This window comes from Pagrus pagrus (assembly GCF_965226575.1).
Source record: "Pagrus pagrus genome assembly, chromosome: 5".
NCBI classification, from domain to species: domain Eukaryota; kingdom Metazoa; phylum Chordata; class Actinopteri; order Spariformes; family Sparidae; genus Pagrus; species Pagrus pagrus.
The window spans coordinates 22,128,294-22,154,533 of record NC_140189.1 but is presented as its reverse complement, the minus strand read 5'-3'; the positions used below and the strand labels follow the sequence as shown (position 1 = coordinate 22,154,533).

Genomic DNA, 26,240 nt, shown 5'->3' with positions numbered 1-26,240 from the left:
TCTGATCAGTCGCTCGGAGGACGTGTGGATGTGCTGTGCGGTCCGCGGTGTCTCTCGGTGGCGCAGGACAGGACGCTCGCCACGCCTTCAGGGACGCACTTTTCCACGGCGTCAGCTCTGCGCTCGTGTCACCGGCGATAACCCGTCCGGAGCCGGGACATCTGTGACAAGTGACATTTTTCTCCTCTTGACATCCACCGGGCTGTGCCTCTGGAGTCCGCCTCTACTTCTTCCCCGCTGATGCCACTTGGCTGTTACTGATTTGGGAATATCCGGAGCGGCGGTGTTGTTGATTTGACGTCGGATACGAGCCGGATCGAAGATGGGGATCGAGGTGTAGTGCAGGTGAGTAACGTGAAGGCAAGGTTACCCCACTACTACAATATTAGCATATTGAGATTGCGCTCACGCCCACAGCCTGAGTGCGTGCGTGCGTGCGCCCCTGTGTGCATGTGTGTCTGCGTGCGTGCGCGAGAGGTGTCAGAACGCCTCATAAGCGGACGCTCTGTTTACCGTGACCGGAACATTGTGTCGTCACGGCTCCAACTTTACTAGCAACAGCGGTGATGACATCATAATCGAGATACTGTAGCGCCGCTCGCATCACTTTACTACGATGAGCGCATCATCACGGTCCGAGGCGTGAGTCAGCGGCGTCCTGCTCCGTTTAAAGGGCGTGTGAGGGGACCCTCAAGCAGCCGCACTCACTGCGTCCTCTGCCCTCAGAGGAGAGGAGGGGAGAGGAGAGGTGAGGTGTCAGCGGCTGATACTGTAACAGTCGATGGACAAGCATTGAACAGAAAGACAGTAGCCACTGATAACTGGACGGATCTCGTGCTGTTCTGTTGTTTACAGGGTTTGGTTAACTGTGGCGCAAAGCTGTTCTCGCGTAATCGTGTAACTATTAACGTGGGAGTAAAGATTGTGTGTAAACTGACTGCTGATTTTCTCAAACACTCCCCCGGCTCTCTTTGTCAGTTCAGCCTCTGCATATGTAAATTCAAGTGGAGGGTATTTGTTGTTGTGTTTTCCCCACAGAGGCGGGACAGAATGAACAGGTGTGGCACTGTTGACATTTTCTGTTGAAAAAAAAAAAAAAATCTGCATCATCCTCTGAAGCATCCGAGAGATGGTAAGCATCCTTTTCACCCAAGGGCGATGTAGCAGCTTGGGTGAAAAGGGTTCGCTATCTTTCCCCTGCAGCTTACTGCCAGGTGCGTGAAAGTAAGACCGGCTCCGTCAGAAGAAACCAGTTAGGTGGGGAGAAATTCTAGCCGGGGTTGTTGATATTACCAGTAAAGCCACTTCTTCTTCTTCCCCTCAGCAAGGCTGCACCTCCCAGCCCCCCCTCAGGAGTGAAAGCATTGGAGTGGGTCATCACGTTTCGTGACCGAGCTGCAGCAGCCTCTCTCAGCTCCCTTTTAACACATGCCCTGCTGCATCTTTATTTACCCTCTCCCTCTATTTAGGATGCAACCCTGGGAAATGTGTATTTTGCTCACCTTCAGCTGGCAGTATGTGCTTCTGTGTGACCAGAGTGGGCGGAAACAAACATTTTTTGTCCAGCGCTTGCTGAAGGAGAGTTCCCTTATCGCTGTCTGATTTCAGTCCTGTACCGTCATTTGATTAGCACCCTTTGACTTTGTCCTCCGCTGATCGAGACCCTCTCCAGCCCTTTGTTCCACCTCTTGAGCCCGTTCTGTTTAGTGCCCATGCAGCCACGCTGCCCTCGGCCATAGATTGGTTTTGATTTGAAACGGCAGCTTGATCTAACGGTACAGTAGATACAGGCTGTACGGGCATGACTCACCCGAGAAGGGGTCTGTCAGACAAGTCTGCAGGTACAGACACGGAGTCCGGCACATGTTCCCTCCAATTCAGGCCAGGTCTGCAGAGGATAACAGGTGTGCCGTTAATGAGGGCATCGTTTGTTCTGTCGTGAGACTGAGCGAGGCGAGTTCCCGGAGAGTGTGAGAGTGTGTGTTTGTGGGGAGAGAGAGAGAGAGAGAGGGTAGGGTATGTCTGGGGCAGGTCGACAGGGAGGTAAACACAGTAGCTGTTAGTCTGGTAGCAATGACAGCTTTATCACCACCACAAGGTTTATGACTGTGTGTGTGTGTATGGGGGAAGGGGTTTGCGTGTGTGTGTCTGGAGGAATCGTAGATCACACGCTACAGACATGACAGTACTCCACTACTGGCTTGTGGCGGAGCAGTCAAAACAAGAAATCCACTACAAAGTCCTGCTGGCAACTCTGCTTACCTCTGCATGGTGAATCCCAGTTTATCCTGTGATTATTAAACACACACAAAGAAACCAAACTTGGCTGGAAACCCTCCTGTGTTGGATGTACAGATGAATGTCGGCAGAGAGGGAAATTCTTTAGTTCTTCTTTTTTTCAAATTGGAGAAGGCTTCCTCGGGGAAATTGCATAACATTTCATAAATAGTAAGAATAAACCTAATTGTGGAGCGGAAATCTCTTTGTACCTTTTCCTTTGTGTTAATGAATCATCTAAACGTTCCTGCTAAAAGGGGAAATCGCTAAAGTTCTCTTTGCAAGAGTTTCACTCGATTGTCAAGCGTGTTGGATTTCCTTTTTCTCCCAACTTACATAAACAGCCGCTCGGCCCAAAGGGAGGCTCGATTGAAAAGGGGGACAGAAGATTGTGATGGCCTGTGCACCTGACAGGCCTCCCGACGTCCTTTGGCTACTCGGCAGCTTTGTCGCTGACACCGGGATGATGAGAGTGATTTAGTCGACAGGTCGTGGCAGACGGGGTTCACATGTGGAATCGCTCTGTCACAGCAGGAGCGTGAGAGAGAGAGAGAGAGGGGAGGAACAAGGGATTTATATGGAATAAAAAGTGGGAAGAGGAGGTGTCACAGTGGGGACTCATCAGGCATCTAATTACCTCCCAACAGGAGCCGTGACTCCATGGAAACACTCTGTGCTGTCCAGAGACTGCTCCTAGCTGCCTCCACATGGCCTGCGTGCTGTCATATGGGCAGCAGCTATTGACGGCCTGTCTTTATAGATCGGCTAGGTCAAAATAAGAAATGGAATATGATTAGATCCCTGGTGTGTTCAATAAACCGCTGGAGTCAGCGTATAGATTACACCAGCAGATGTAGGCTCCAGGTAATGAAATCTTTCCCTATGTGAACAGTATGTCTTATCAGAATTCAATTTGGTTTAACAGGTTGGAGAAGTATAGCCTAAAGATAATATTTTGAGAGCTGGATACACGATATATATATATATCAATATTTTTAAGTCTCCTCAAAAGCACCTTATAAATGCCAGGACTGGGTGACAATATCAAATATCACAATATTTTTGACCAGATATGTTGATATCATGCCAATATTGTAGGGATGACTCTAGGTACATTCACAAAATATTAACACAATGAGATTTTTGATTTAAAAAAAATCGGTAATGTGGAAATAATGATGAAATAAAGTGGGTAAAGGGAAGTATTAGAACAAGTACAACTGTCTGTTACTCTCAGAAAATACATCACAATACTGTAATACAGTGTTTAAAACCGGGAAAAGACAACACTTATGCCATATCACAATATAACGATATGTAATCTCATATCACAATAAGAGTAAAATGTATTATATTGCGAGTTTTTGGCCACTAGTAGTGCTATTGACCAACATTTTGAGTGGGTTCCCATTTTGTTTGTATTGTGCATACACGCTCCTGCCGCCGTTTTAACGCTACTCTACTGATCAACAGTTGGTGGCAGGAGCACGCAGAGAAGCATAGCAATCCACCAACAAAGACAGTGTAGATGAAGAACACTTGCTAGTAAACATTAATATACATCGTTGGATGTTTTACGAGGAATAAAATTAGCTGTGAGCTAGTCAGCAACGGCACGCACAGAGGGTGTGTGTGTCTGTGTGTTTGCGTTCAGGTCGACTTCCCACTCAATTCAGCACTCACCAGAAAATCAGGTTCTCCTCCCCTCCTCCTCTATTCTGAACCACTATTATCTACTTCAATGACGTCAAATAACACTTCTAAAACAGGCTGTTAATTTAAGCATTCAGTGGTCAAATTATGGGGGAAATATTGAATCAATAGCACCATTATTGATATCAGTAGCACCATCATGGGAAGTCCCCTGATAACAACACTGTTGCTGTAATTGATAGAACAGCTCATCACAGATAAAAGTTCACGAGTAGAAGGTGTGAATGCATCATGAATCTATTTCTAAGCATGGGAATGTACCGCGTTCTAGCTTAGCGAAAGAAGCTGCGTGTCAGTTTTACACATTATGTGCATGAAAACTCTTCGTGTCCAAATGTCAGCATGAAGCAACTTGTTGCGGATTAATGGAGCACGTATTCTGACCTTTTGTCTGTCGCTAATCTTATCAAAATACATGAGCCGCGAGTTGTGACCAGTCCAGGCCGAGTGATCCCTCAATACTAATTAGTATGCCTCGACATCATACATCGGCAGTGACACACCGCGTGGCCTCGGCCCGTGCTGGTTGTAATGAGCAGATAGATGTGCTTCAACAGGGAAGGAGGCAGCCCTGATGAAATTAGTAACGTCAGGTTATTAGATTTGCATCTGTTATCGTCTCGCTCATTAGTTTGTTGCGGTTATTGTGATGGTTTGACTGTGAGTAATACAACGCCGAGTGGGTGTTTGGATGAACAACATAATTTTGAAAAGGGCTTAAAGGACTATTAAGGTAGCTGCACACAGGCATTGTTTCATTCAGCCTTTCTGTCTGGATGCTCTTAATCACTCCACTCTTTTTCCTTCCTGTATTCCTCCATTCACTTGGCAAGCTGGTAATTCCTCGTAAGTGGCACTTGAGGCAAAATTATGCCTGTTTAGAGACAAAATCACCCTTGTCCATCTCCCCTCGATGGAGCGTCGCATCAAGGGTGGTTGTAAATTGGAACATTATGAATAATACATGACTGTTTTTTGAAGCATTATGACCATTGTGAATGACAGATTCAGGGCACTCAAGGCTCAGACACGTGATGCGTCTCCCACTTAGAGCCAATCTGTGCTCAGCTCCAATTATCTCTGAGCAACATGATAGATTGCCCAGACCCATCACATGTCACAGACCTTCAATTCATAAGTAGAACACCGTTTCCATCCACTCCGAACAGGGGAAATAGTTTCCAGAAGTGTATTTTTTCGCACATGTGAAGTGGTTGGAAAGAGATGTCAGTGGATAGTGGTGCTCAACCTTTAAAAGCACACACTTTCTCTCAGACATATGGTTTTGTGTAACACTGATCCTGTTTTTTCGGCTGAATGGAAATAGCCAGGGCATGGTTTGACTTGTGTGCTGGTTCTTTCATATAACAAAGTTTCAAAGTTTTGCGTTATACAAAATTTCTGCATCCAGACGTCATCGATTTGAAAGACGTTCCCCACACAGAGCTGCAAAAAACACTGAACACGCTGTGGTATGCATGCCAGGCCAGTAGTTGGTGGCGTAACGTTGTAGTGAAACACCACACGCCAGCACACAACCGTTTTCTTCTACAGAGCAGTGAGTACAAACAAGAAGAAGATGATTGCGAGCACACGTTTCAAAAACAGATAATTTTGTCTGGACGGACGTTGAAGTGGGGTTGTTGCTTTGGAAGAGCTGTAATAAACTCGGTCGAGTCAGCAGCACAAACACAGCTCCGTAATCCGTCGTCGTTGTTATTGTTGCCACTCACGGATGGCTGTTTGACCGAAAAGCGTAATATGCATGCGCCAAGTGGGGCGGGGACGTCACCGTTTTCACAGGATCCGGGCATTGCCACTTTACATGGCAACAGCAGAGGCGGCGGTTTCAAAAGTTTGCTTTCTAAGACCCCCGTGTGAACGAACGGCCAAAACACAACAACAGTTTACTGTTCTCTGTTGAAAGCGTTTCCGAGTAAATAGCCTCTTGCTCTGTTTGAAATGTGAGAAAACACAGAAAATGAGCCGCACCTCTCGGAGAACAGTCGGACAGATGGTTGTATTCACGGCGAAGGGATGACTTCACTTGGACTTAGATACACTTTGACCATCTCAGCCCTTTTTTACAAGCGCACATACAAACAGAAATGCTCGCACGCACGCATTACTGTGTCCCAACTCGCTCAGGAATGACGATGACTGCACACGTGCTCAGGGTGTGTTCATGGAGGAGAATTCCCAGTGAGCTTTACATTGGGGCTGATGGAGCTGGTGTGTGTGCGTGTGGAACAGGTGCCAGGATGTCAGGGTGACCCCTGCACACACTGCAGGGGGATTCCAACGAAAGGGATTTGGGAAGTGCGTCCCTGCTGATCCCGCAGTGTGATTCCCATCTTGTCTACCACAGAGAGAGGCTGGGGAATGGGTGGGGAGCTGGAATTCCTGGACGGTAACTCAATCCTGTGTGTTGGCTGCTGTGTGGGTGCAAGTGTGCATGCATGTGTTTTCTTTTTTTTTCAAGCCACAATGAGCTCATTTGTTTTCAGCTGCGCACACACACCATTAACCAACAGTAGTGCGCTAGTTTGATTTTGTTGCAACGTGTGTGCGGCGACATATGTGCGGTATTTTGCGGCGCTCTCCCTGTCGTCAGCGGCGCCAGGCATTCACCGTGCAGCTCGGCAGCCAGATTTGCTCGGCCCCTGCACCTCGGCATTCGGTCTGGACGCCAATACACTTTTGGGCCTCCTGTTGAGAGTAGGGATGATGGTAGGGGCAGAGGGCCAAGAAGCCTCCCATGCCAGCAGCTCCCACTGGGAGAGCAGGCTGCTGCAGGGCCATCTGCACAGGCGTCCTGACGGGGCTCTTTGGAAAGTAGGGCGTGGAGAGGGAGCTGAGGGAGGAGGGGACACGTGGAAGGGGAAGGGGGAGTCAGAGGCTGGATGACAAAGCCCATGCCATCATGAGAATACTCCAGTATTTCTCTAGTCGCATCATTTCAACTTTCAAAGAACGCTGGAAAATTTAGGCCAGCGCCGGAATACTCTGAGGCACACAAAACAGTGTCAGGACCAAAAATATGTGCGTAACCGCTTTTTTAGAGCGTAGTCCCAAAAATAGATGAAGTGAAGTGTGAACTGTAATGTGTTGAAGGAGCGAACATGTGGATCCAAAATTAGAAAGGAAGTGTTGGAGTATGTAAATGAGGAAATGGGGGGAGTCTGCGGAGAAAAAGAGGAGTTTAGTGAGTCTAGGAGAAGGTGAATTTAACATTCATAAAACCTAGACTGTCTGCACACTACCCTCGGGGGGAGTATCACCCTACCACACTCCCACCCACCCGCCACAGCCCACCTCTCTGTCCTATCTTTGCCATCTTATTCTTGTACTCACCGCATCCCAGAGCAAGGTAGGGGATGCAGTTTCTACCTCACTTCTTTTAACTGTGATCACTGAAACCAGGAAGCAACTGCAGAAAAAAAACAAAAAAACATAGCTGCGATACTCTCACCGGATATTTGCTGTGCTTAGCTCTGACGACGTGCTGCTCCTCCAAGAATAGCATTGCATCACCTCTTGGTTTCACTCCGACTTTGTGTGGTGTTTCTCAGTATTGATATGCCATATATCCTTTCAGTCAGTAAGATATAAGCAGTCCTTATTCCTAAAATTACATTTAAAAAAACTATGAACTAAATCAAAAGAATAAATGAACTGTTTTTATATTTTGACATTTACTGAGAAGCGGATGTTCCACCCAGCAACACACAGCCACCAGAATTCAGAAATCATCAAGAAATCTTTTTTTTTTAATCATCCATGAAATGATCTAGCCTGTTTCTGCTACTATAAAAAGCATATGGGTCTGGAACATAGACCTGCAGGCAGGTACCTTGTCCTTAACTTTCATTTTGGTCGATGATGAATAGACATTGCCAGCAGAGCCAATGAATCAAAGCCCACTGTGACAGCCCTAATGGATCTTTTCAAGTCTTTTTTTTAAATGTCCCTAACTGCAGACAAAGCCTCTACTGTATGCCTTGAAACCGAGCCAAGCAGCAGAGCATCAATACAACAAGGGTGACTCCATCTGCCCCACCAAGGAGCCTCAACTCTTCACCTTTGACCTTTGACTCCTTAATGATGAAGGTCAGACAGTGGCTTGATTTCTTCTGAAAAAGCGTCTTCCGTCTTAAAGGAGAGCCGTCCCGAATGCTGATAGTCCTGATCCATTAACTCCTCGGTGACAGAACTGATTTGTCAGCAGCTGGTGTCCACACACACACACACACACACACACACACACACACACACATAAGTAGGTGTGAGTAATACCATTTATGTGGTGGAGCAGGTTTTACAGAGACCAAGGTGGAAATGGATACTAGAAGAAAGGGTTGTGAAGCTGTTTGACAGCTTCAGACTGCTTGGTTGTGTCAGGAATGCGATTGTTTCATTAACACATACCAACACACACACACACACACACACACACACACACACACACACAGAGCTAGACAGTCAAGGGTGCTGATAAAGATTGTGTGTCTCCAGACAGTGCCATTCTGTTAATCATGATAGAACAAAGCAGGCAGATCCCCTGATGGCTACGATAACAGCCTGACAGACCCACAAGACAAAACACACAGACACACGCACACACACACACACACACACACACACACACACACACATACATACACGCACGCTGCAAGGGCCCTGAACAATGACACTCCCCCAGCTGTCTAGACGGAGCGCAGGGCTGCCGTTGGCTAGCTGCTGGAGATCTCAGGGGGGATTAGAGCACACACCACTACACTCACCTGTTCTCAGCTGCTCATTTCTCAGTGTGTTTTTTCATGCAGTGTGGATACAATGTGACAGGCACAGAGGGAGCCGGGTGTATCATGAAGTATGGACAACAAGTTCGAGGACAGATGTGGAGGACTTTCTGGTCACATTGTAGGAAAAAGGCGGCGTAAGCAATATAAGAGTTTGTATAAAGTAGTAATACATGACATTACCTCGGAAGTATCCGTCCATTTTTGCATTCATAAGTCATATCTGAGTCACAAGACTTGTTTGGTTTATTTGTCCTTTGTCTTAATGATCTGTGGGTTCACAAGAAGTGATGAATCATAGCTGATTGTCATCAATAGAGACGTCACCACAAAATTGTCATTGTTGAGCTTGAGCTTAGCAGTCGCACTTTTTTAGATCGTGATTGATCTTGAAAGCGTCCACAATCCACTTTTCAGGCGAATCGTAGAGATACGCTGTATTTAGCGTCCTCTTACTTCTGTTTCCAAACTTTATATAAGCCCACTTACTCGCAGATCCCCGCTACATGAACCATGCTGATTGGATGAATTACTTCACATGGCACTCCGTCCTCGGATGATATATTTTGCAACAATGCAACGTGAGTTATAGCCAGCAGCATGGTGGATGAAAAATGGGGAAAAAAGATTGTAATTCACGTGTGATTGCAAATAGATAGATTGTGGTATGGGCGCCGTGGTAGCTCAGTTGGTAGAGCGTACGACCACCGTGTAGAGGCTTTGTCATCTCCAAGCTGTCCTTTCAAAATAAAGCCATAAAAAAAGGCCTACCTACCTAACTATAAGATAGATAGTGGTAGTATTTTTAGTTCCCCTCTTCCCTGTATCAGTTTTAGTGAAAACTAGGCTCAGTGTGTCATACTCAAACACTGGTGACTGGTCTATCATGAGACGAACACATCTGTAGAGGAGTTACCTGGCTGACATCTGACTGTGATGTATCGACGGTGATGAAATGATGAATCAGAGCCGCAGAAATGCTGGAGGCAGGAGAGTGGAGAGCGGAGGAGGAAGCAATTGGGGGAAATAAGGAGAGTGAAGATTATCACAAACGATAGAGGAAATCATTGACAGTGTGGGCACGTAGAATAACACTCTCAGTCACTCCCATACATAAATGAATACCAACACACTGGCAGAGGGGTGTGTATGTGTGTGTTTGTATGCATGAGATGACTCACAGATAAACTCCTGGATTTAGTCACACACACTCTCCTCCAGCTGAGCCGACTTTGACTTCCTGTCAGTCCCATCACAGAGGAAGTTTCCTCCAGTCGCCATAATGTTTTCCTACTGCGTCCGGGGCTTGTTGAATTTGTCCACGTCTCTGTTTATCAGGCCGTGTCTTCTCTGTGGCTGCATGTTGTAATCCAATCTAGAGGAGGTCGCCGCAAGGACACCCCGGGCTTACCCTTTCTGGAACCTAATCTAGACAGTGACATTTTTTTTTTTTTAGGAGGAAAACAGCTCAAATGTCGTTTAAAGGGAATTTCAATCGTGCATTTTAGATTATAGTAGTAATACTTTTCAACTGAGGTCCCTTGCGAATGTGTACCACTGCAAAATATACGACTTAAACACTTTCTCAAGTTCACGGCAGTGAGAAACACTCACATGTAACCTCAGTCATATTTTCTGAGTATCGGTTAAACACGTCTTTTTATACTGTAGTTCTGAGTAGCACACAGGAAGACGTCGGCCCCGTTTAACCACAACATATATCACGAGAGACGTGGCTGTGAATGTCAGCGGCGTAAGTAGGAAGGAAGGCTGTGGAAGCGCCCTCACAGACCGACTCCCCAACCCCCAGCCTTTTGTGCGCCTGTCCGCGTGTGCTCGTGTCTAGTTGTGTGTACGAATGAGTGCTCATGTGTAATAGAACAGGGAGAGGACAAAGGAAAGCTGAGCCCGCCGCGCAGGCAACTTGAGACATGAGCTGCGCTTCTGCATGCTAGTGGGCGCTTGACCTTTCACCCCAGGGACCCGTGACGCGCCAGGGACAGTTTATCAAGGTGGCTGATAGGCGAGGTGGGGGAAGGGAACCTGAAGGTCACCAGAGGATGAAACGACTGCGGCAAACCTGGACCATTCCTAGGTTTCCTTCAGTGATTTAGGACGACAGCAGATATGGCCCTAGCATGCCATAGTGCCATTTCTCAGATTTGAACTGTATTATTTTTGGTGTGTTACAGGTTATTAAGTTAGTTAGCAAAGCCCTGGGTTTCTTTTCCCTCTCTCTTCTGCTTTACTACCCTATTTCTGTCAGAACCAGTGTGTATATTGATGTGCACATGTGTACAGACGCTGGCCAAGCGCAGGCTGCTGCCAGAGCTACAAACACCAGGAAGAATATATCGTGTTTACATCTAAAATAACTTTCTGCGTGTTGCTCAAGGTCTCTCACCAAGTGGGTTCGCTGCCTTTCTCGTGATTCCTGCGGGCAGAGAGGCTTTGTGCTGCTGAATTCGCCTCAAGGCACCCAGAGACTGCCGTCATCCCTGGTGATGATGAGTGATTCAGGTAGACGCAGTCACAAAGTTCAGGCAGTGAGAGCAGGATCAGAGAATATATATTTCCATCTACAATATTCAATTGCATTTAACCAGTATGATCTGTTTCCTCTACCTTGCCATTTTGCAACTTGTTCCTGAAGGAGGGGTCGCCTAGACTTATCAATTACATGGAGGTGACATTAAGGTTATGTTGAAAGATGAGGATAATTGCACCCTGACGACCACAATGCTCTCTGTTGACCGTAGTATCTCTACTCTAGCGTACAGTACAATAAGTGCTTCTTTCCACTACAGCTGCATTGTTTGTCCATTGAAGCAAGGAGCATGTTGAATTTTTAAAACGTGTAACCCAAAGCATTCTTAAAGGGAAAGACATACAGCATAGAGATGGAGGCCACGCAATCGCTTTCAGGCAGCAGTCTCGACTGAGTGACCCACATTTTCGTCCTCTCCTCTGTCTTGTCGATGTGGATGACGGAGGGCAGCTGTTGGGGAGGTATTCCCTATCCTCCAGTTGGAGGGAACGAGTGTGTTGCCGCTGGAATGAGAATGAATGACAGACGCTGCACAAGGAGGATGTTCAAGAATTCAGACTCAATGAGAGGCTTTCATTGCAGTTAAAGTGTGAAATATATGCCATAGTGCCATTACCACCAACTGTTAGAGTTAGAGCTGTGACGATTAGTCATCGATTTCTCTATAGACACAACACACACAACCCTCAGGGTGCTCACGGATGCTTGATCAGATTTCTATCTGGGGTATTTGGAGGCTTTGAGGCTTTGAGCTCAGGTCAATCCTGAGCAGTGTTTGCAGTGTGGCAGGGTGCATTGTTTTGCCTTGAGGTCCAGTGCCATGAAGGAATGCCGTTGCCATGGGGGGTGGGTTCATTTGGTCTGCAGCAGTGTTTGGTCGGGTGGTGCATGTCAGGTGGACCCAAGTTGTCCCAGCTGAGCATTGCATCATAACAAGGTGATGAGTGTTATTCATTTCACCGATATAAATATCCTACATTTCTCTGTATTATCTTATTAATCTGAATTTCTCTTCTGGTGTTTTGGACTGACAAGACAAGACATTTATAAATTTCACCTTTGTAGACCAAAAAAAAATCAATAAATTAAATAATTAATCTAGAAAATAATTGGCAGATTAATCTAAAATGAAAATGATCATTATTGAGCCTGACAGATTTATCTGTTTGTACGATATTACTGGCCGATATTGGCCTAGCACAGATATATCGGTATCTGTATATATTATTTTTAAGATTATAATATATACAGAAAAGTTACTTGGGGTGATTTAGAATTATTTCCCAGTATTCCCAGTAAAGTTCACTGTTTTAAAGCACTAATGTCTTTTCAGACAAAGTGTTTGATGACCATAGCTGAAGAATCATTGCAAAAGAAATGCGCATATCGGCCCATTCATATATCAGATTTTGTTCTCCCTAATATCAGTATCAGCATCGTTAGTAAGAGTTAGTGAGACATACTGGAATTAATTTCCTCTCGCCAAATTAACTACTACCAGTAACGTACTTGAGTTTCCATTTCATAAAACCTCATCCCTCTTCCTCTTTCTTTTTATATTCTGCTGACTATATATTTTTTTTCTGTCTGTCTGTTTGTGTTTCAGACAGGAATGCCCCAGACTGTGTGCTCAGGCACCATGTTCACCACTCCCAGTGGCTTCAGCCCCCATCTGGCCTGTGCTGAACCAGGGGAGGAGGAGGAGGCCCCACAGGAGGGCCCGGGGCCCGTGGCCTGCCTGGCCGATGGGCCCCCGATCACCTCCGCTTCCCTGGACACCCTGATCCAGAACCTGGTGCCCACTGCCGATTACTACCCCGAGGTAAATAGAAGTGTACTTCAGTCCACCCACTGTTCATTATGAACTCCTATAGAAAGCCCATTTCAGTTTGTGGTGGTGTTGACAGACACTGCTGCCAATTAGATTATTAGCCCCTGAAGTCCTACTCTGCTTCCTTTGATTACAGAAAGCCGCAGTGTTTTTTATTGATGTGGCAGTGTCTTAGCGAATGTCTCCTTCTGTCCTTTGACAGAAAGCCTATGTGTTTACCTTCTTGCTGAGCGCTCGTCTGTTCATCCCTCCTCCGGAGCTGCTGGCCAGGGTGTGTGAGCTGTGCATCAAACAGCAGCAGCTGGACCAGAGCCCACTCGATACGGTCAGCACTGCACCACACACAAATACATAAATACTGCGTATGAGCTAATGAACAGAAACACAGGCACAGCAGAGACATCGAGCCGTACAGCGCTCTGCATGTAAGCGACCAAAGGAGCTCACTGCTGCTTCTTTCTGCCGGATTGCTGACTTCAGTCTCATGGTTTTTTCTTTTGCTGAGGGAGTCACAAACGTAGACCGCACCAAAACTCTTTCACTTCTTTAACAACAGGCAAAAGTGCGCAAGTTTGGTCCCAAGATCCTGCAGCTGCTGACGGAGTGGACGGAGACGTTTCCGACGGACTTCAGGGATGAGAAGATGGTCGGACACCTTAAAGACATCATCCACAGGATAGCGCCATGTGATGAGGTAAAGCAATGACAGACGTTTGATAGCAGGAACTTCTTTAAATCTTTGGAAGGATGCTAGATCGTCTTATGAAAGGATAAAATAGGAAAAGCGAGTCTTGAAATGATCGGAGTCTACAGGATCATAACTTCTGTAAGAATGATCCGTAGTGTAGTTGTTGCCATTATAGCCTTCATAAGCTGTTGCTGCAGTGAGAAATTCTCTGATGTGAAACAAAATTCAATTATCATCAGTACCACTGTAACGGGGCGATGGAAGGAGTCAGAGTGTCAGTGCAGGGTGAGCAGCCGCAGCTCTGTGTTACACAATCTTACATTGAAGGAGAGGAGAGGAAGGAAGGATGTGAGAGGAGTGGCTCTATCTGCAGCCTCGAGGGAAAATAGAGGGAGGAAGATAGATGGAGAAAAGTGGGGGTGGGGTGGGATACAGGGACACAGAGAGCGGAGGAGGAGGTAGAGGAGGAGGGTGATGGAGTCGAGTGGAGGGAGGTGAAGAGAGGACAGAAAGAGGGGAAGGGCAGGTGGTGATGAATGTGCTGCTATTTGCAGCGCGCTGTCTACAGTACGGGTGTGTGCGTGTGTGCACACACATGTGGGAGCTGTGGGTCATTTGTGAGACAGACTGACCTGGCGGCCTCTGTGACCAGTCATCTGGAGGGAGGGGCACAGAAACACACATTCTTGGACACAACACGCAGCACATCGCAGCTGCTGGGAGAGAAACAGAAACCTCGAAAACACACGAAAAAATGACGTCGTACTCTTAATTCTTGGGCTCATTAAATCCTTTTAAGCACCATTAGATGATGTCAAAATGCATTGCCTTTGTTCTGAAAAGATAAAGATGTTGTTTTTGTAAACGTAAACAGCAACCAGCCACACAGGGATACAAGTTAACGAGGTACCCCTTCACAAACACGTATTAATTCTTTACAAATCAGTCAGTAGATGTTGCAAATTAGAGATTGACAGGATGATACAGATACAGACGTAGAGCTAAAAAGATACCAAGCTGATTGAAGTAAACATACCTTTCTTATACTTGTTGATACTTATACAGTAAGATACTAAAGATACTACAAGGAACCTTTATCTGGTTATGAAAGTCTCAATTTTATACTGACTCTTCTCCATGACCTACATAAGCAAAAGAGACCATCAGAGAGAATATTGGCTATCTATGTTTAATTAAAATAGTTATATGAATGCCTGTCACTGGGTCTGTAGTAAATAATTTTTAAAAACGCAGCGTTCTGAGGATGAATTGACAACACTAAAACAGCTTTGTCATCTTTTGTCTGCCAGAATCAACAAAAAATGAAAGTTTCGGTGTTCTCATTGTTGGAGATGGAGCTCATTCGATCTACTTTATATCCTGGACGTCACTTTAGTCCATAACAAATAATCAAAGAGGCTGATTGATATATTTTGAATAAAGTCTTAAAGGAGCTCTGTTTACCTTCTGTGTTGTGTTGGAAGCTAGTTGTTAGTTTATGTAAGCAGACTCCACTTCTAAAAAATAAACGTTAGCTACTGTGGAGAGAGGCACTGAGACAACCCAACCCGACTCCTTCACAAAAGACATCCACAGTCCAGCAGCATTAAACAACTTAAACAAATCGTGCACATGCTTGTAAAAGGAACAGAGCGACAGAGAAGGTTTCACTTTTCATGTCACGTACAATCCGCTCACATATGGCTGATAAAAGTGATAGAATGAGCCCCGGGATATGCAAACTAACCAGTAAGTAGCTGTTAGATGGAGTAAACTAAAAATAACTGAAATGTAGAGGATTCAAAGTGTACTTGCATGTACAGAGCTGAGGCTGTGCAAGAGAGCACATGCTGTTATAAATACTGCATGTATAACTAATTACTATATTTTAAGTAGGTTGGTATACGTAATGAGAATAAATGCACATGATATGAGACTTGCATGTGATCTTAAAAGGATAATATGTGTGTGTGTGTGTGTACGTTGTCGCACAATTACATTGTAATTTAAATTTTATGTAAATACAGTATGGTGATATAGTACGGCTACTGTATGTAATGATGCATTAATAAAGAAAACCTTTGGGTTGCCAGGTTGTGAACTTTCACTACCAACATGCAGATAATATTAGCTGGTTTTCTGCTAGAATACTGTTCAGCATCCTTGACAATAACTATTTATTAATGACTAATTAATAGCAATAACTGTACACTTATTGACTTATTGTAAAATAAATTGTTCAAGTGCTTGGATGAAAAGCGTAAGCATGCTTTGACAGAGACTAGAGCGCTCACAACCTGGCAACCCAGAAGTTCTTTTGATTTATGCCCATTACTGATCTATGAAGCATTGATAAATTATTCATTAAGTCGTTATTGACAGCTCTCCTCTCCTCTCCTCTCCTCTCCTCTCCTCTCCTCTCCTCTCCTCGCCTCTCCTCTCCTCTCCTCTCCTCTCCTCTGCTCTGCTCTCCTCTCCTCTCCTCTCCTCTCCTCTCCTCTCCTCTCCTCTCCTCTCCTCTCCTCGCCTCTCCTCTCCTCTCCTCTCCTCTCCTTTCCTCGCCACAGGCGTACTGGAAAACCCTGAACCAGGTGCTGCAGAAGCTCAGCCAGAGGCTCGCCCTGATGAGCCAGGGGGAAGAAAGCATCGTCAAGGTCTCCCTCAACGCCTCCTCAATCTCTGACAAGCTGGTGGCCTTCAAAACCAAGCCTCCGCCCATCCAGAAGGACATGCTCTCCATCTGCAACGACCCGTACACACTGGCACAGCAGCTCACCCACGTGGAGCTGGTGAGGAGAGGGGGGGGCAGGGAGAGAAGGGCATGGGTTAGACAGAGGTCAGGGCAAGAGATGGTAACGAGGATGGACGAGGAGGAGTGGAGGATGTTAGATGGGGGAGCTAAATACAGTGAAGCAGGGTGGAGACATAGTCCAAGTCAAGGACGTAACCATGGAATCTAAGACATCAAACGAGGATAGAAGGAGATATGATGGTGATAGAAAATGACTCAGGAACAGAGGACAGACAGGTTGAAGGTATAATATCAAACTGGAACTGGCAGAATCACTTAACGTTGTGATCCTGCAGCATTATGAAGCTCACTGTAGTGCAACTCTGATTATCACTTGTCAGCTTTTCCAGCGCTAACTGGTCCTCACCCGGTGTAATAAAAAATAACGCAATGACACATACATGAACAAAGGATCTCTGCAGCGGCCCTCACATTGCATACACGGTGCCTTCAGACTATTCATGTGTGTCTTGATGCGGGCACGTGGATCCGGGGGTGGTGTTGTTTCTGCGTGTGTGTATGTGTGTGCGCCTGAGTGCGCTTGTACCCTTGTTTGAGCGGTGACATCACCCTAGAAGTCAGTGATGCGCCTGGGGCTTCAAACAAAGGGGATAAAAATGCTGTGGATATATGTGACCTGACAGCTTCACACTCTGGCACACACACACACACACACACACACACACACACACACACACACACACACACACACACACACACAAAGGGAAAGAGGAAGAAAGAGAGAGAGACCGACAGACATGTACAGTGCACACATTCAGGACTGTTTCTACTGTTTGAGCAACATGCTAATTGTGATTTGAACAAATTAGATGTTATTGTGCCTTCTGTCGCTGTGTGTGCAGCACTGTTTATGTTTTGGATTATATCACGAGCTGGGATGGATCTACTGAGTCATTTTGATTTGCACGTGCATTCGGCGGCACAGTTGTCTTTTAATAGAAGCGAATGTCGTCCAGAGTGTCACACTGAGGAAATATGATCCCAATGAGTCACGTCAATGAGTCATTACTTCCTCTTATTGATTGTCTTCCATTACTGAAATGAAAGAATTATTAATGGGACTACCCCCATTGGTGTGCCTGTGTGTGTGTGTGTGTGTGTGTGTGTCTGTGTCTGTGTGTGTCTGTGTGTGTGTGTGTGTGTGTGTGTGTGTGTGTTTTCCAGGAACATTTGAGTCATATTGGACCGGAGGAGTTTGTCCAAGCCTTTGTTCAGAAAGACCCGCTAGATGGAACCCAGGTAAACTTTTACTTATTTAACAGTGACACGGTATTCTGTGTGAGTGTGTTTTTCAGGAGCAGCACAACGTTTATTTTCTTTTCACATTTTCAGTTTTGTTTGAGAAGCTGTCACAGTAAAAAAGCATGAAAACGCCGCGTTCCAGACAACAATTTCTGACCTCCTAATAGGAAAAGTACAATGAGACGGCACTGAAAGTCTGAGTTCCTATTTCAAAATGTGTGGCAGTTCCTTCAAGGACAGGAGGATGTGTTTGTAGACGTCTTTGGGTAGTGAATGGAATATTTTGATATGTTTCGAAGTATAAAATTGCGGTTACATGAAATGTAAAACTGTGTCTGTTACCTCGTGCTGTTTTTCATCCTCTGTTTCAAGGAGGCAGCGCTGCTAAACAGGCAATTGTGTGTAAAGGAATGTCAGTTTGTCACGGTCAGCCGTGTTTTAGTTTACATCACGCGTTGTGCACCAGGAGCACTCAGAGGTCGGGAGTTGGAGATTTCAACTGGAACGTAGCAAATGCCCAAAAGTCACAGTCATGAGTAGGGATGCAAATTTTAAGTAATTTCTTTAATTGATTGTCAGCTACCTTAACAATCGATAATCGTCTACTCATTAATAGTGTGTGAAATATGCAGGACGTTTTTCCACTAGCAAAATGCTTTAACCACTGACATGATCTATGTTTGATGCAAAATCAGATAAAGAAGAGATCAATAAAAACACCAGAATCACAGTTACTTGAATATAAACAAAATAACACAAAATAATGACTTCATTTTCATTTTGGAGCTCCCGTCTGTCGATATTCAACAACTGACCCAACAAAATCAAACCCATATTGAGGCTACGAAATGGTGAAATGTAATAAAATCAGAGTTCTGTATAGAATCTCTTTCTGTATTTTTTTAAATTACAGATTAGTCTTAACGACAACTAATCGATTAATGGTTAATGATTAACATCCCTAGCAATGAGTAAAAGTAAAGATATTGTTTACTGTTGCTTTGTTAAAAGTGAAAGTTACCCATACAAATAGTACTTGACTACAAATCTTAATGAATATGAAATTAAATGAACCCAATATCAACAGTTGAATATAAAGACTATCACACGTATATATTTACATGTATGTATACACTGTGTACTATCGACTCATTATCGATCTGGCTGATTATTGGATCCGATATTGAGCATCTGATTACCGGACTGTTTTTTTATTCTGATTACTGATTATATCAACTTAGATAAGAATGAATCAATTTAAAAATACGCTACTTTGGCTGTGATGCGCCAAGCAATCTGCAAATTAACTCGTAACTTAAGTTATCAAATAAATGTAGTGGACTGGAAGCATAAAGTGGTTAAAAAAAACTCAAGTTAAGGAGAAGTATCTCAAAATGTGTTAGTCACAGTCCATCACTGCCTGTTGTTTGGGTCTAACATCAGATCATGAGGTTCATATAAAGGTCAGCAGGCCACTAAAGTTAGATATTGGCACATCGTTGTAATATCACAAGTTGTAGCAAGCACACACATGACTGCTTCTCTGTGTCACTCTTTCCCTTTTCTTCATATTCAGTCGCTCTCTCTCTCACTCACCACCTCTCCGTCTGTCCTTCCCCTATGCTTTTCCTCGTGCCCTCCATTGATTGTGTTATTTCCCACTCCCAGCTCACTGTCTTTGTCATTTACGCTCACACGGGGGGGTCAGCCCGTAGATGGGTAGCTAATTACGATCAGATGAATTCCCTATGGTAGCACCGCCTATACTGACTTGTGTTTGTGTGTGCCTGTGTGTGTGTGTGTGTATCGTCAGCAGCCGTGCTTCAGCGACCAGAAGAAGAAAACCACCAACCTGGAGGCCTATGTCAGGTGGTTCAACAGACTGTGTTACCTGGTAGCTACTGAGATCTGCATGGTGAGTGGCAAAGGTTGATACACCAGGTGCTCATTTATGCTCATGTCAGACTTTAGAAGCAAACAAATGTTGCTCTGTGTGCCAAAAATAAGTATTAAAAGTCAAAAATCCCTCAGGAAAGCTTACACTGACAATAGAAAGATGTGTTTTTATACATAGTTAATATTCTATTGTGCTTGTTGATACACCTGACGTGTCAGCAACACCGTACACTTGGATGAGCATTTTAGAGTATTTTTTATTTATTATAGCAATAGTTCATCTGTGTTTTTTATCTTTGATAATAATTCCTGAAAAACCTCAATATTATAATAGTTCTTCATTCTTAAAAAACAGAAAGAGGGGCAGCAGATAAAAGCAGTTTACCTGTTGCAGAGCATCACTGCCCCCTAATGGTCTTTTTGTGTTACAACAGCCCTACTTGCAAGGATAGTTTAGGGATAGTTTGTAGGGCTGCAAATAATGATTATTTTTATTATTGTTTAATCTGCTGATTATTTTCATGATGATGACCTACAGTCCAAAATGCAAAGACTCTTCAGTTACTATCATAAATGTCGAAGAAGCAGCATATTCTTAGATTTAAGACGTTGGAAACTGCAAATGTTTGACAGAAAAATTACTGAAATGATTAATATTATAGTCGTCTATAGTGTAATATTCATTATGAAATATTAAGTAAATATGAAAAAAAAAATCCTCTTGTCATTTTTTTTTGCAGCCGGCAAAGAAGAAGCAGAGGGCCACGGTGATAGAGTTCTTCATCGATGTTGCCAGGGAGTGTTTCAACATTGGCAACTTCAACTCCCTCATGGCCATCATCTGTGAGTCTCATTTTTGATATCTTAGAGTCACCACTGAGAAATCTCCTGCCTGAACTGGTAGTAATAGTTACAATCCATTTCCTCCTGTAGCCGGTATGAACATGAGTCCGGTGTCACGGCTGAAGAAGACTTGGGGCAAAGCCAAGACTGCCAAGTTCTTCATTCTCGAGGTAAACACAATCGAACGATTCACTGTTGGAGAAGTACGAGACGGGTAATAACTTGAAGCTGACAGTGTATTTATTGCTCGTTGCTTTGACAGCATCAGATGGATCCTACGGGAAACTTCTACAACTACAGGACGGCCCTGAGGGGGGCCGCCCATCGCTCTCAGACTGCCAACAGCAACAGAGAAAGGGTAGGGCTCAGCGCCACGTCGCTGCAATTACTCTGAAAGCATGCTGGCATCCGTTCAGTCATTCATTTTCATCTTCACGTCAGTCCTATATCTTCCTGCCTGTTTTGTCTCTTCAGATTGTGATTCCCTTCTTCAGCCTATTGATCAAAGACATTTATTTCCTGAATGAAGGATGTGCCAACCGGCTGCCCAACGGCCACGTAAACTTTGAGGTGAGCCAGTCTTTTTTTTTCTCCTCCTTGTTTAAGCTTCCTAAAAACTTCTGCTCAGTGTAACTTTGTTTTTTTTTTTTAGAAATTTGTGGAGCTAGCGCGGCAAGTTGGTGAGTTCATGACGTGGAAACAGGTGGAGTGCCCATTTGAGGTAGATCGGGCCATCCTACACTACCTCCACACTGCTCCCATCTTCAGCGAGGACGGTGAGAACCTCTTCCTACTTTTCTGCACTTGTGGATCGAAGTATTTCTTTGTGATCGTTCGCTCTTTGCTCTAATCTTCTTTACGTCATTCCAACTATTTCTTTTCTTCTCCAGGACTTTATCTGGCATCCTATGAGAGTGAGAGTCCAGAGAACCAGGTAGAGAAGGACAGATGGAAAGCACTCAGGTAAAAATGATAACACATGTCAAATAGAGGTGGGAATCTCTAATGCCCCTATCTTTTAAGAAATAATTTGACAGTCTAACAATGGCATAGCCCTTAATGTTGAGACAAAACCTTTTAAATCAAAAATCAAATTAAACTGTAACACCCCTAGCATTTATTGACTTTTCTGCATTGAGACATCGGCTGGGTCCAAAACCACTCACTTCCCACTATATAATGGACTGTGTGGTGAGTTTGCCATTTTGTAGTGCTGTCCGAATGTACATTGGGAATTATTATACCCTATGGTGTTCACACAAAGTATCCCACAAACCATCGTGAGAGAATCACGATCCATCTAAGAATCAATCAAGTTTTTCCCCCCTCCCCTAATGTCAAATGAAAAAATGCTGTTGAGTGTAAATGGACACACAAACCTTTATCGTCTCTTCTCTCCCGTCAGGTCTAACGTTCTGGGGAAGACATGAGGCACTGACGGCAGCTAACCCTCCCACCAGCGAGGGCGCGTGTGTTCTCATTGCACTAAAATGAACTGTGAAGGAACCTAGCTGGTACTTAGGTGTTTTTCTACGAAGACGTGATGAAACAAACAAAAAAGAAACACGATGAACGGGATTCATCAAGAAGAGTGTACAAAAAAAAAAAAAGGAAACATGACAAAAAAGTGAATTGACAAAGTTAAGCTAAGGAAACTGGAACAAAATGCCTTTGCAGCATATTAAGAGTGATCAGTGGTGAGGTACAGTATGTTGGAGAGGGATACAGCCTCTCCTCCCCCTTCCCTCCATGTGTGTTTACTCTGTGAAGATATGTTTACTACTATAGAGAGTACAGTTACAGGGAAAACCACTTTATAAAATGAAATTCCTACTGATGCTATCGTTGTTTTTGTATTTGCTCCTCTCCCCTTTCCTCTCTCTTTCCCTTCCCTCTTTGGTCCAAAGCCTCGTCTCGGTATTTAATTTAACTTAACTTTTCCTTTACTTGTAATGTACTGTATTGAAACTTACGATTATGTGAAGGGCGCTGGCTAGCCCATATCAGCTGTCAAATTTTATAGGTCTACTGAAGGAATCTGGGAAGACAAAAGAGGACATGCCTTGAGCATTTTACCAGTTCATCTCACGTGTACTTTTTCTGTGTGTTTGTGGATCAGACGCATTCACGTCTGTTCCGGTTGTTTTGCATGAGATTGACTGGAGAAGCCTGTTTACCGTTCATCTCTTTTTATTTATTGTATTTTATTTTGGGAAAGTGTCGGATAAGGGAATATGAACTGTTTCAAAAGTGTTTACTCCTTTTTAAATGTATTGTGCCATTAATGCAAGACAACTACAGTATAGCTTAACAGTCACAAGGCCGGGTGTAGATTGTGTACAGGTGACATTTACCCCTCATCTTTCTGCTCTTCAGGAAGTTTTCTCTGACTGACGTTCAGTTGTCTGATATATTTATGGAGATTTCTGTGCTGACAGATGTATAGTTTTTATTGTAACCTTTCCTTTACTGAATATGAAGTCCGACGGCATGCTACGACAGGTGTTTTTAAAGGGGCATTAAGCGTATCCACCTTGTGAAGATGACTACTGTGGAAGGACAATGATGAATTGGGGACTTCTGTTGTTCTATAAAGTCAAGAGGGAAACTTTTGCCATATGAATCACTGCTTGTCATTACAATTCAGGTTCCTCTGACTTGAAATGTGTTGTTTATCGTTTTGTGGGAGTGTCACTGAGCTTTGTTTCTTGGCAGTTTTGTTGTGATTCGGGAGCCATTTCAGGGGGTGGGTGACGGGAGGAGAGGAGGGTTATGGGGAAGGGAGCGGGGACTATGTAATTATAAGCTTTTTAAAGAACAGTCTTATTCAGTTTGCTATAAATGATTGATGTCAGTGTTTTCTCTTAAGAAGCACCTTTCCCTCCCAATAACAGACTGACTGTAATTCTCCCTCCTTATTTGTCATCAATAAACTTGCTTTCCCTGTAACATGTTCCCCAGATAAGTTAAGACTATAGAGAGCCAGAGATGTGAAGTCAAACCTGTCATTCAAGGTGAAGACATGTTTTAATAAAACATTGCCTGTGGTGAACATGTGTTTTCAATGACAATCTCCTACAATACATTAGTTCTGCTCTTTTTAACGGTGTCATTGCACAGTCAGGTACAGCTTTTTGCTTACACACACACACACACACACTGCAGTTTGGGAAATGGATTGAGTTCAGTGTTTTCCATTGTCAGTGAGGCCAAGCAGACACACTTTTGGCTCCGACATCACTGCAAGATGTGTGACGAGTTCCTCGAAAAAGCCTTTAATAAATGTCAACTATGCTAAGTTGATTGCCTGCAGTTGATTTTGTTTGTGACATTGATCAGAGAACCAAAGGGCTGCAACTAAATTATCTTCCTTACAAATGTAATTAAACAGATAAAAAAAAATCACTTAATTTGCTAAATTGAGGGGCTTGAATTGGAAAATGTTCTGAATTTTTCTTCACAAATTAATTATTATATTATAAAAAAATTTATTTTCCTAAAAGCAATACATTGATTCAGCTCTAATTTTAAAGAATAAACTGATTAAAGTGATGCCAAAACAACTTTGTCAACTTAAAGGTGCAACATGTAAGAATTGACCACCTGATGAATTCATACTCAAAATAAGTAGAGGGCAGCAAATCACCAGACTAACTAAGTGCAGCTGCCGTTAGCTAGTTAGCTTGGTTAGCCATGTAGGTAGCGGTCCGGACGGTGAGCTTGGAAGCACCGGGGAAGTGTTGATGCTAACATAGGAGCTTTGGACCGGGACAGGCTGGTGATAGGTTTTTTAACTCTTACATATTGCACCTTTAAAGTATGAGACTGATGTTCATTTTCAAAAAAAAAAAAAAAAAAAACTTCTTTAATGAGCCATAAAAGCAGTCAATTTATGTAATTATGTTACTTTGACACACCAGAAATGTACAAATGTAGCCCACAGTTAGCATCATTTCATCTTGGGGAAGCATCTCAGGCACATTCCTTATGAAATGCTGAGTTTGACATGAATCCAGCAAATCAATGCAAAAAAACAAGAGTTTATTTTAAGGTTCAGTTCAGAACAGTTTAGTCTCGGAGTTCCTCTCCCCTGGATCCAAATGTTATCTGGGTCAGTTTGGTGTACGATTCAAAGTCCCGGGAGCTCAGGAAGGTGCCGAAGAAGGCCTGCAGAACCAGCACCGCCCTCATCCTCCTCACGATGGGTCTGGACAGGTCCACCCAGTACCGGAGCACGTTGCCCTTCTGTGGCAGGGGGGCCGAGCTGTACAAGGAGGCGAGGCCGATGTTCACGGGTAAGGCCAGGAGGACGGGATACACCCCACCGCCCACCACACCCACAAGTGCACCTCGCAACAGGGCACAGGAGGGGCAGTTGAGGTCCCCGGACATGAGGGGGATGGACACCACTGCCCTGTAGAGGGCAAATGTCGTGAGGAAGGGCAGCACGGACATCGGCAACCCGGAGGCGAGGGGCGCCTTCTTCACATTCAGAGCTCTGCGGTACAAGCTGTTGGATATTAAGCCTGCGAGGCCAGCGTTTCCCCCCAGATACAAGGGTCCATAGTTGAAGAAGTTCTTGTCAATGTCAGGCAGGCTCTCGAAATTCTTCGCCAGCATTTCAATGATCGCTGCTCTTGTCAGCCGCTTTTCAGGGCCGCTGCCCGTCTGCGTGTCGTCCGACATGTTCGCGATTAAAGTTTAAACTGAAAACGACAATGTCTACTGTTTTAAAGCGAGGCAATCCTCGTTTAAGACGTGCACAGCTCAATTATCACATTGAGATACGGTGGTCAACAGGATGAGGACAGGGCGCCGACATGTTTTACCCATAATTCCAAGCGCGCTTGAGCGATGTTATGCCCTGAGTTTGGACTCTCAGGCAGAGCTCTGAGGCTGAGGACTCCACTACCTAGTTCAGAGATGTGAGGAGAGGAAAATGTTCTTCACTAAGTGCATGCAACTATCTCAATGAATGAGCTTGGGTGTGGATATATAGTGGATGACACAGCACAATGTAATATTAAAGGGAAACGTCATCCGATAATGAGCTGTATGTCACAGATTCAGATGGTTTTATCAAATATAATGTCAGGAGTCTTTCTTAATATTCCAGTTTTGTTGATGCTTTATTTCCAAGAATGCACAACAGTATTATTTGGAGCTTAGTTGTTAATGTGAGCAGATCTAAAAACTTGCCAAATAATAATAATAAACCTTATTTTCCAGATGCTGGAGTTGGAATCGAATATTTAGATACATCTGTTACAGCTTTGTTGCCCACAAAGAATCTGTGAGGGTTTTTTTTTTTTTTTTCCATAAGTGATTTCCAGCTAATATGAGACACTTTGTAATTTAGCAGCTGTTTGTTTCTCAGGTAGTGGTATTCTCTTTTGTGAGGCAAAATGCAGTTTTATCAACCTCTGCTACAACCATGAGCCACATGGAATAGTTTGTTGGTTTTTTTTTTTTAATAGACTAAATTTGTTCAATTTCGAGATAAAAAAAAAAATGAAATGTATAATAGTGCATTAAGAGAAAAACATACCAAGATATACACATGTACCCATGTGTGCACACCCACAGAT

At 44.2% G+C, this 26,240-nt stretch overlaps 2 protein-coding genes across 4 annotated transcripts; one reads left to right on the top strand and one right to left on the bottom strand.

Moving 5' to 3' along the window:
* On the top strand, window positions 1-23,704 carry LOC311257887 (ras-GEF domain-containing family member 1C-like; the record flags this gene model as incomplete). 3 transcript variants are annotated; one of them, XM_084353842.1, is made up of 14 exons in its annotated part: window positions 1-345; window positions 12,947-13,162; window positions 13,374-13,496; window positions 13,728-13,865; window positions 16,427-16,648; window positions 17,836-17,910; window positions 19,730-19,828; window positions 20,550-20,652; window positions 20,743-20,822; window positions 20,915-21,010; window positions 21,127-21,222; window positions 21,305-21,428; window positions 21,543-21,615; window positions 22,058-23,704. In XM_084353842.1, the coding sequence occupies exons 2-14, from the start codon at window positions 12,953-12,955 to the stop codon at window positions 22,080-22,082; spliced, it is 1,464 nt and encodes a 487-aa protein (XP_084209968.1). In that variant the 5' UTR covers window positions 1-345; window positions 12,947-12,952. The 3 variants fall into 3 exon arrangements, with proteins under 3 accessions (XP_084209968.1, XP_084209967.1, XP_084209969.1); XM_084353841.1 differs by having other exon boundaries at window positions 19,727-19,828; XM_084353843.1 differs by lacking the exon at window positions 22,058-23,704 and having other exon boundaries at window positions 21,543-21,619.
* Window positions 23,644-25,541, bottom strand: tmem126a (transmembrane protein 126A). The gene has a single exon (XM_084353844.1). It carries the CDS (start codon window positions 25,336-25,338, stop codon window positions 24,721-24,723), a length of 618 nt encoding a protein of 205 aa, XP_084209970.1. The 5' UTR covers window positions 25,339-25,541; the 3' UTR covers window positions 23,644-24,720.
* Between the last annotated feature and the right edge of the window lie 699 nt (window positions 25,542-26,240).